Source organism: Glycine max, chromosome 8 (assembly GCF_000004515.6).
Source record: "Glycine max cultivar Williams 82 chromosome 8, Glycine_max_v4.0, whole genome shotgun sequence".
In the NCBI taxonomy this organism is placed as follows: domain Eukaryota; kingdom Viridiplantae; phylum Streptophyta; class Magnoliopsida; order Fabales; family Fabaceae; genus Glycine; species Glycine max.
This window is the reverse complement of record NC_038244.2, coordinates 6,249,277-6,260,027: the sequence shown is the minus strand read 5'-3', so window position 1 is coordinate 6,260,027 and position 10,751 is coordinate 6,249,277. Positions and strand designations below refer to the sequence as shown.

The window sequence follows — 10,751 nt, the reverse complement described above, 5'->3', positions numbered from 1 at the left end:
AACTAATTAAAATTATTTGTATGTACAAATAATAATTTAGATGAAAGAAAAAATACATTATAAAAAGTATTTATAAGGAACTGGAAAAATTAAAACTACAAATTTTAAAGATGAAAAACTATATACCATTCTTTAAGAAAGTATAGTTTAAAATATTAAATCGGTCTCAAGATATACCCATGTACCATTTCAAAAAATGCCATAAATTTAGTAAAACAACTACCTTTATTAACAGTTTTTTTTTTTGTTAAGATCATCGATCATGTTGGTTGCTTAATTAGTTGCTTATTTTTAGATGATATTGTTTAACTTTTTATTATTAGAAGTGATCTACATATCATATTAAATTACTTATGAGTAAAAACATATTTTTTTATCATTTAAAGAGAATAATTCAAAAGTTGCTTAAAAGTATACCATTGGAATAAAATATATATGAATTGTTTAACTATGATATAATATTATAAGGATTAATTAGCATAAGATAAATAATTTAAAATGAGTTGCTTAAATTGAAGATGTTCTAAATAACATTTTAAGTTAGTTAAATAAGTTATAAGTTAGCTTATTGGTCTTGCTATCTACACTCTATTTTCCTACTTTGTAGTGTTTTCTAAAACTTTGCTTTATCTACTTTACAAATTCTTCATATCTTTTCAATTTTTTCCTCATTATTTTATTAGAATTTTTCCTTTCCCATTTTTTTATGTTCAATAATCCTAAAGATTTTCTCTAGCTTTCACTTTCACTCCCATCAGATATTTTTTTTATAAATATAAAAATATAAAAACTACAATATAAGTCAATTGAAATGATCTCATTCCTTTTAATAAAAATATTCTTAAAAATTAAAAAATATATTTATTAACATGATAAATTATTTAAAATAAACCAAAATAAAAAGTATTATTTAACTATATATATATATATATATCAGATTCTAAATTATACTCAAGTAATTAAAAGTATCCTTTTATTTCATTTTAATGGGTGCTGGAATAGTATAATTTAATTATAGGCATTTGTGACAAAGTGTAACACATAAAACAAGAACAAATTATTTCATACAATAAGTAATAACAACTAGGCCGTCTTAGCTCAGTGGTAGAGCGCGTGGCTTTTAACCACGTGGTCGTGGGTTCGATCCCCACAGACGGCGAAAGTAATTTTTTTCAATATTACTACCAAAATTTGAAACGTTATGTATTTTTCATATCCACAAGCATTTTGAAAGCCTTCGCTAATGCAAGCTATGTAAGGGAAACCAATAGCCAATAATCCACACACATTTAATGCAACAACCAAGCATTTGAATCTGATCACACGGCTTTGGTTATGAGTTTTCAGTAGAATGTGCAGTTTCAGTTTGAAAAAATTACGTGAGGATGAAATTGAAGAGATACTTGAGAGTTTTTTGTGTAAGGTATTAATGAGTGAAGTAGAAACAGTATGGTACCATAGCCCCAGTGAATACACATCAGTGAAATAACAATCTAGTGCCTCAAATAGGCTAAAGAAAACAAAGATAAATGTTATTTTGGGTTTTGAGGTGCAATAATTTAGTTTTTTGAACTTTGTTCAAAGGAAATGTTTAGATGACACCTTGTTTTGGCTACAATTAAGAACCTGAATTCTGATAAAAGCATGCCGCTACCCTTCTCTCGAGACTCTGATGGCATCCAATGATAACCAGATTTCTTCCTGTTTATACATGCAAAAGCTCTTAGTGTGCATATATTTTGCATACAATATACAAAGAAGAATGTTTTAGCCTATAATCATAGCTAAAGCATAAATAGTCTAGGTGAATATAAGAACTAAAGAATGAGATCATGATTGTGGGAAACGCACTTCGTGGTTTCTACTTTCTATTTAAATGTTGTATCTTTTAGTTAGTATTGTAGCTGAATATTAAACATACCCATCAGGCAAAAGGCAAAGTTGCGCTTCTTGAAACTCATGACCCTTGTCAAAAGTGAACAAATTTCAGAGGAAGGGAAAGAAAAGAAGATTGAGTGTGAGGGAGAGCTTGTGCAAAACACAATTGGGTGATTACATATATTTATGTGTGTAAATGTAAAATTGTGCTGCTAACCTGCTTTGTTGTGTAAGGCTACAACTTGTAGCAGGAAGAACATGAACAATAAGGCATTTCACTAATTTTTGTATTTTAAATGTTTAAAAAGTTTTGTTTTTTTTATTCTTTCAAATAAATGGAAGGCCACTACCCTGAAGATCGTATTGTTAGCAATGAGAAAAGTGTAGAATTGTGATTAAGCATTTGCTTTATTTATTAAAAAAATATTACATTATATGTTATTTATGTAAGGTTAAAAATCTCTATTTAAATATTTTTATTTTCAACTCAATAAAATATACAAAGAAAAATTTATTTTATTTCTTATTTTTTCTCAATTCAAACAAAGAAAAAGGTTGAACCCTTTAATTGGGTCCTTAAAGTTTATATATATAATCCTCCAAATATTAGAAACCATGCTAAGTAATCCCTTAAATATTGAAAACCGGTTAATTCAGTTCCTGAACATTAATAAAATAAACCAACTTAGAAACTAAACTAATGAATTCAATACTTTGGAAATTACTGAAATAAGTGAAATTACTTACATAGTATTAACAATATTGCATTAAAGCTATTTAGAAGAGAAAGTAATACTTGGAGTTAGAGGACTAAATTGGTGATTTATTCAACCCCTCCCAAAAAAACAGAAGAAAAAAGTAACACTACTTGCACTTATAGCCATTAAACAAAACTATTGTTACAAGGGTATGACAGGTTTCTGGTAAAAGATTGTATAAATGAATATACATATATTTCCTTATCCTTCACAGACGAAAAAGTCAAAAAATGACAATGAAAATTGAACAGGAACGGGTAATGAAATGAATCTTGGATTTCTTCGAAGCCAAGACGACGGATTTGTATGACGATCCTACCTTTTTCTCGTTTTATGTGTGAGAGCACAAATGAATTTATAGAAAATTGGTTCAAAATCCTTCGGGGTTAATCCCCCTTTTCATCTGCCAACCTCCAATGCAAACCAACACTCAACGTATATTTGATGCCGTCATTGAGGATACTACTTCCCACAACTATAGAAACACTGCTCCAAAAGAGATCCCACATTTCCATGTACCCTTATTTTAATCCGCATTTCCTAGTTTCCTTTTAGCACAGCCAATTCAAAGGGTATTGTCTATGTAATCTCTCTTTGGTGGCTTGAATTTTAAACCTATCATTATCAAAGATATTTCCGATTATTATAAAATTTAAGAAAATGAGAAGGCATCTTTGACCAAAAGGTCAAACCCTCCACATAGTAAATAGAGACTTACCGTTGAATGAGGAATCAGAAGAAGAATAAGTGCAATGCAATACAGAGAAAGGCAAAGTACAACCCCAGTAATAAAATTATGCAGCAGCCTTCGATTGTCTTTCGTAGGTATGAACACTGTCTTGAGTGTATTTGTTAATTCAAAAAGTCGATGAGATACCTGCAAACCATGTCAAGATAGCAGTGCATGTAAAAAGTGCAACTTAGTATGATGCCTTTCATAAGACTTGAATATTAATTAATAAGAAAAATAAACAAATGAAAGAAGGAAAGAAGATCCTTACAAAGACGTATATAGCAGTTGTTAGCATGAAGTTGAGCATAGGATACTCCGGGATAAGAGAAAGAAGCCACTTGGGCTGTCCGTTTGGCATGTTAGACCTGTATGCAAAGAGGAAATTATCAAGTACACTCTTACTTAGTCGAAGTTCGTTCGCACGTTTCGTTTCATTATAATCTTTTCCTATCTTTGTTCTTGATCCAATATACTAAGATTTAAAGAAAGAACAAAGGCACAAAACAAGTCAGCAATCAAAAGGAACAATATCCATACTGAAAAGTTCATCTATACATGCCAATTCCAGTCTCTCAAACAATAACTGACAACAGCCACTACTGTATAAATGCATCATGAAGTCATCTTAATGTATTTCAGACGTATAACATGGGGAGAAGGGCTCAGTATGCATACACACCTTAACCAAATATGAAACTGGGAAATGTATGTCTCCAAAGTAATCTTGCCAAGCCACCTGATACAAAAGTGGGGGAAATTCAGAAAAAAAAAGATACTTATCACCAAATAAAAACAAAATGATCCAAAACCAATTAACATGGAATTTCAATAATTAAGGTAAAGAACACGTACGCAAAGAGGGTTAAAGAGAAATTCCGAAGCCGCTGACTGAAATTCCTCAAGCAAATGTATACACTGAAAAATAATAGGTAAAAGAATCAATAGAAGGAGCTGAACAGAAAAATATAAAATGCATTCCATGTATTAGTCTAGGATTGCTATCTTTCAAGCTTAAAGGAAGGAAACAAAGAAAAATAAAGAACAGCAAAAGGAATAAAATAAATAGTTAACACTCACGTAATTGGAATCCATGAGGTGTAGGGGTGGAGCTTGTTGTATGAGACCTTATCCAGCTTGTATATGTATTCATACCACAAGTACCCAACCTAGAAAAGAAAGATGAAAAGAGATGTTCTTGTTTACCCATTTTGGTCTACATCAAAGAATATTGAAGTAATAACATAAAAGGAGAATAGAAAACCATGAATAATCTTAGCAAATAATCTTATTGTAAGACATGTAACTCACAAATAATGCAACAGAAACAATGCTGGTTTTGATGGTAGCTCTCCTCTTGATCTCACTCTCTTCCAATTTTTCCATCCATTTCTCAACCTGAGATGGTGAAATATTTCAAATTTAAAATAGCTGGACTAAATATTATAAAAAAAATACCCAATGACCACCACACAAGCTAGTATTGGAGATTACATTTGGATGAAAGTAGGCATAAATCATTCCAATTATCCAGATGTAGCGATCAAGCCCAGATCTGAAATGCCACTCATGCATTCGAGGGAGATCAGGCTTTGCAGGATCAGTATAACCTGCCACATAAAAATTACAATTATGCATTTGCAGTAAACAGCATGTAAGCTTATATTAGCAAATCAACTAGAAAATTGCAAACAGACAACATACAAAAGCATCCACTTAGAGGGGGAAGAGAGAGAGAGAGAGAGCATGTCTATATATTCTTTTGATAAAATAGAGTATCTACAGCAGAAATATATATATATATGTATATATATATATATGTATATATATATATATATATATATATTACTGCCATTTTGAAAATATTATTATTGGGAAAAAAAGTCCCACATTGGCTACAAATACTGCCTAATTTATAAAGCTTAGGCAGCCTTCACCGTACAAGCTGGTTTTGTATGAAGGGATGAGCTTTAAGAATTATATTGTCATGCTGGCTGTTATTACTGTTTAATAAGAGGAGGAGGGCTTCCACCATTTTAAGGACAATAAAACCATTCAATTCAAAGCCCACAACTTTGGGTGGCCAGGGATGAAAAAAACTGGTTCAAGGCTGTGAGTTGGTAGAGTGAAACCAGATGGCAAGCTCAGTTATGTGAGTACTTTGGTAAGAAGAGTCACAGCAAAATGAACATAAACTAAAAATTAAACTAATAACAGAGAAGTACAGGTTAAATATATCACTCACCCAAAAATAAAGCAAATGGGCTCCAAAATATGTCAAAGAATCCAGGGATTTCCCAAACCAAGATCACCACAAGAAAGCATGCCAAAATCTTTGCAGCCATCACAGAGGGAACTTCATTATACTTGTTATATATACCCAATGCTCCATACACCATCAAAGTGAAAAGCGTGTGCATTGGGCATATATAGTAGAGCATATAGTCATTGTTAAGCACAATACAACAGAAGGCCACAAAAAAATTAAGCCGCCACATCATCTGCAAGAAATTTTAACGAGTTAGGTATATTGTTTATGCAAAAAGAGTAATAGGAAAAGGATAGACAATGGATACCAAGTAAAGCAAAATGGTATTTAAGGTCAATGACTCTTACCTGAGCAAAACGTGGAAGGCTAAAATCTTTTCTGATATAATAATAGGAGAAGTTTCCAAATCCAGTCATCCAAACATATGCAGCAATGAAAACACGTATTGCATTGTATATCTCCGTTGCAGCAAAATAATGATACATTAAAAAGAGGACCTGAACAGATGGAACAAAAGCTTGAACAGATGAACCATTACTTAGAAATAACAGACAAAATTAAAACTGAAAGAATGTAGTTTCTAAGTTTCTAATGAATTATGGCCTCTTGAAAGCAATATACAAGAATACTACTATATAGAGATACATCGACTTAAATTTCATTTCAATAACTACAAGCCTTAATTTCCATCACAATCACACAACATCAAATAGCTTCAATTTCCATAGTTTCCTTTTCGCATTGCTTTGAAAGTCACACTATGAAATTATGTGAAAAGATAATCAAGCATAGATTAATAGAAGATAGTAGGATTGTGGAAAGTCAATTGGTTTTATGCCAAAAAGATCTTCAAATTCATGTAGTCAATCTTACCAAGTGAGATAAGACTTTTTTTTGTTGTTACAATTTTTCAAAAAAAGTAGGCAAGTTGCAGCAGGAATAACAATATGTATTCCAAAATAAAATATCAACAAAAAGAAAGGGTCAAGTAAATACTTTGAAACAATATTTTTTTTTTAGAGGCAAGAAGAAAATATAGCATCTTTGTTTACAAGTTATTTACATCAGCCAGAAAGGAGAGCTCACCTGCATCCATCCTTTCCACTCCTCTGTTTGATGTCGGTTAAGGTAAAGTATATTTTTTCCAGAAAATGTTGATGAGTCATTATGTTTCTTCAAAGAACTCAAAGCTGAAACTATAATCAGAAGAAGGTAGAGGAAGATGAAAAGATCCCGACTATAACTCTGTAAAAAAAAATGGTCAAGCAAGTACAAACAATTATTACAAATGGCAATAGTTTGAAATCATATAACTATAATGATTTAAATATATAGAACACTACTTCAGAGTGAAACACATATCTTTAGATAAAGTAGAAACAAGTATTCACAAATCAAGCCTGTGTCATAGTACATGTCTAACCAAAGCAGATAGCATTGATTGAACAAAAATTTGTTTCATAAAAGTGCATTGGGCTATGAAGTTATGAATTGTAAATTAAGCTAAGTGTAAAACACTACAAGTAACACATGTTACAAGATATGTCTTCCCAAGTCAAGCCTCTATCACAGAATAAATCTCACCAAACAATGTGAAAAGCAATGATAGGCCAAACAAATTGCCACAGAAAAGTGTATTGAGATAAGAAATCATACATTGTGAAACATGATAAGTGTAAAAACAACCAAATTGAAAATTATACTGAAGGTGAAACATTTTGCAAGATAGCATGCTTTTTAATTACTTGTATAGTTAGTTTGAAGGCATTCCTAGTCACATCTCAAAAAGGATATGATTTACATATAACATATTAAAAAGAAAAATAGAAACATTAATAACAATAAAATGAGTGAAAACTAAAAAAGCAAATAATTATAAAGAAGCATAGAAAAACTGAGGATGCCTTAGAAAAAAATGTTCCTTTATGCAGTTCACTTCAAAATAATATTTCAAGTTGTAGCTCAAACAAAAACAAGTGGAGACATGATAAGTGGTATATAAGTACCTTGGTGGAATCTCCAAGTATGTTGGTTCGATCACATATGTAGAAATAAAACAGAATCAGCCCAAATTCAGCCCTGAAAAAAATTGTAAATACATCTTCAGAATTCAGAGAGTGGAACAGATTATATTTGGTCATTCACAAAATGATGACATACATTGCCCTCAAAGTTGCTCGATTTTCTAACAAGAAAGAATCATCCATGGTCAAAAACCTACAAATGGAAAGTAAAAAGGTAAGGATCTTTAAAGATAAAGCTAGAAAACAGAAAGAACCCCATGAAAAATTTATTGTAGAAAATGACCGAATCAAATTCAATTTGACAGATGATGGATGGAATTTTGCTGATGCTGATCTTGTAAGCCCTGATTCCAGCAAAATGGCCCGATCATCTTCCTTAATTGCATCCTTCCCCAACTCTTCAAGACAAACATCTGAATGACTGTAGTCAACAAAGAAAATTTATAAAGTGTCTGAAAACATTTGCAGATAAATAAATTTATGCTTTCCATATGTTAAAAAAAAAAAAAAAACTAAACTTTGGAGTAGGAAATTCAAGATGGAAAGATACCATCCATATTAGTAGGTGTTTATGTTCAAAATGCAATTTTCCAGTACCAAATTCTCAATAGTAGTTTTTTTTGCCCAACACAAGTAGTTGAATCAAATCCACATGAGACATTAAGTGTTCATGCATGTACCACAAACACTGGGGGATCCAAAGTCCAAACAGTTCAAAGCTTTAGAGTTTAGAGGCAGCATCTAATTATTTTATTAAATATATAAATATGAAGTATCCATTCACTGATTTATGTACTGTCAAATGTTCACAATAAAGGTCCCGGTGTAGTTTCAGATCTGCAAGTAAAGTGGGGTGTTGTTTGATGATTTAATGCTGCTACTTGATTTCTGAAGCACTATTGATCCCCAAATACCATACATAATACTTATTTTAAAGATTTTCCCTTTACCAATGAAGATTACATCATTATTATAATATCATCAAGTGTCGTCACAAGATTTCTATAATGTCATAGTTATCTACTTACCTTCTCCATCACTATCACCCTCCTTAACTACGTCTAAACAATTACAGGAAGAAATGGTCAAATAGAAGAGAGGAAACTAATTCTAGATATACATATTCCACCATTAACACTTGATAAAAACCCAAGCAGTTGAAGTCAATATAATTTGCTTTATAGTGACAATGAAAGACACTTACACTTTGGGAGGAGATGAGGGTTTCTTGTACTCCAAGTACTCTGAATATATCCATGAAACAAAAACTGGAATAACCCCCAGCAAGAAAGACACCTGGAGACATAAAGCAAAGCTCCATCAGAAAACTGACCTCTCAAAAAATAGCATAAATATTTTAATTCACAACAATAATCAAAAGCAGAAAAAAGAAGCCCATCCCAGTATAATGTAACAAAATTGAGTCATTAACAACAAAACCATTCTTCAACAAACAACATTGAAACAAACGGAAACTATATAGTACTATTTATTTTCTTACTCCCCACGTCAACATGCTAAAATTTGAGTGACAGCATAGCAGTTTCCTTGCACGTAACATTCACAAATCTTACTGTCATTCAAGTTAAACTGAAAAACGGTTTTCTCCCAAACATATAAACTGCTTCAGATAACAAAAACAACAGATTCAGCAACTCAACTCACACAATTGCTCATATTCCAACTCAAAAAACGAATTCCCTTTACTTCCACACACCATCCACATCCAGATTGAACAATCTCACTACTTGCGAAGAATCAGATGCAAATTGCAAACAACACCACAACATGCAAGCAGATCACGAAAATCAACACTCAGAACTACCACACACGAACTGAAACCAATTCCATTCACTAAAACACGCATTTTCGAATTTTCGCCACCGAATCGAAGAATCACAACAGTGGCGATAATGACGAACCTGCCCCGGCGTGATCGGCCCCGAAACCACCATCTCCAGCCACACAAATCCTTCAAATCTGCAAAAAAAAAAAAAGCGATCTGAAATCAGCGAAGAGCGACGCGCATTGGAATCGAAGATTCGGAATCGCGGAAGAAGCGTACCAGAGAAGAAGGAGAAGAGACGGAAGCACTTGATTTGGTAGGAGAAGCGCGTCAGAGAGTGATCATAAATAGCAGAAGAGAAACGGAAACCCTAGAGAGAGAGAGAGAGAGATCTGAGACGAAGGAAGAGTTTGCTTGAAGAATAGAGAAAATGTCGGAGGGGATGTCTCTCTCTCAGTGGTTGAAGATTTGGAACTTAACAAGTTACAAGTTAGAAGAACCAAAGCCTATGTTTTTTTATTTCTTTTTTCTTATAATTTTTCCCTTTGAAACAAGACAGATGAAGAAGAAATTAGAGTGAATGAATATGGTCTAAGGTCTTGTGCGTGTGTGTGTCTTACATTAATGTTGGTTGCCACTTGCTTTTCTTCCTCTTGCTTCAAATAAAATGCAAACTTAACCAACACATTACTGCAAATATTATTTCCCAATCCAACTACTAATGTTTTATTACCTTCTCATTACTCATTACTAGTGTTTAATTAGTTTCAGCCATAATTGGATTGGAGTACTATGTCTTTATCGTAAAATACACTGAATTAGAATTACATTAAAATAACAATTATTACCAAATACACTACTATACTACTACTAGTAATTAACAAAAAACAGAGCGGGGGGAATGTTATCTGTGTATAAAAAAAATATTAAAAATATAATTTTATTTAATTATATATAATTGAATAATGTGCTAATAGCATTAGAAATAGGAAACAAGTTTATAACCTAATATTTAGGTAAGTCTTTTTAAGCTTTCCAAAAATACTATACCAAAAATAATATAATACACCAAAAAATGCTTTGGTATATCATTAATGGTTCCCTTGTTTGTGTATTGGCTTTTCCCAACCGCAAAAGTGTTTCGAGAAGTTACACTGTTTGTCTTTTTTTAATTTTTGGTATTATTACACTCTTTGTTTTGCATTCAATCAAAGCTTATCCAAACAAGTAATAAGAAAAAAAATATTATGAATATATATGTTTTAGTAGTATACTCTTATTAATACACTTTATTATCACGTAAATT

General features: G+C 31.8%; 1 protein-coding gene and 1 non-coding gene across 2 annotated transcripts; one reads left to right on the top strand and one right to left on the bottom strand.

Moving 5' to 3' along the window:
- Positions 1 to 1,087: 1,087 nt before the first annotated feature.
- TRNAK-UUU (transfer RNA lysine (anticodon UUU)) lies at positions 1,088 to 1,159 on the top strand. The gene has a single exon. It is a non-coding gene; the product is annotated as a tRNA-Lys (tRNA).
- Positions 1,160 to 2,737: 1,578 nt separating this feature from the next.
- On the bottom strand, positions 2,738 to 10,091 carry LOC100817430 (protein REDUCED WALL ACETYLATION 3). The gene is made up of 17 exons (XM_006584956.2): positions 9,725 to 10,091; positions 9,582 to 9,639; positions 8,864 to 8,955; positions 7,943 to 8,080; positions 7,796 to 7,852; positions 7,642 to 7,714; positions 6,722 to 6,880; positions 5,983 to 6,132; positions 5,612 to 5,867; positions 4,861 to 4,976; positions 4,678 to 4,764; positions 4,447 to 4,535; positions 4,222 to 4,284; positions 4,049 to 4,105; positions 3,638 to 3,734; positions 3,355 to 3,513; positions 2,738 to 3,251 (listed from the first exon to the last, which is right to left on the bottom strand). Exons 2-17 carry the CDS (start codon positions 9,612 to 9,614, stop codon positions 3,246 to 3,248), a joined length of 1,632 nt encoding a protein of 543 aa, XP_006585019.1. The 5' UTR covers positions 9,615 to 9,639; positions 9,725 to 10,091; the 3' UTR covers positions 2,738 to 3,245.
- Positions 10,092 to 10,751: the final 660 nt, after the last annotated feature.

What these genes read in the sequence shown, in the direction of transcription:
- LOC100817430 (XM_006584956.2), bottom strand. Translation starts at nt 9,614, where the DNA reads ATGGTGGTTTCGGGGCCGATCACGCCGGGGCAG. An exon ending in CGAGCAACTTTGAGGGCAAT is followed by an intron (nt 7,715 to 7,795) that starts GTATGTCATCAT and finishes AATTTTTTTCAG; the next exon opens with GGCTGAATTTGGGCTGATTC. An exon ending in ATGCCTACTTTCATCCAAAT is followed by an intron (nt 4,765 to 4,860) that starts GTAATCTCCAAT and finishes TCACCATCTCAG; the next exon opens with GTTGAGAAATGGATGGAAAA.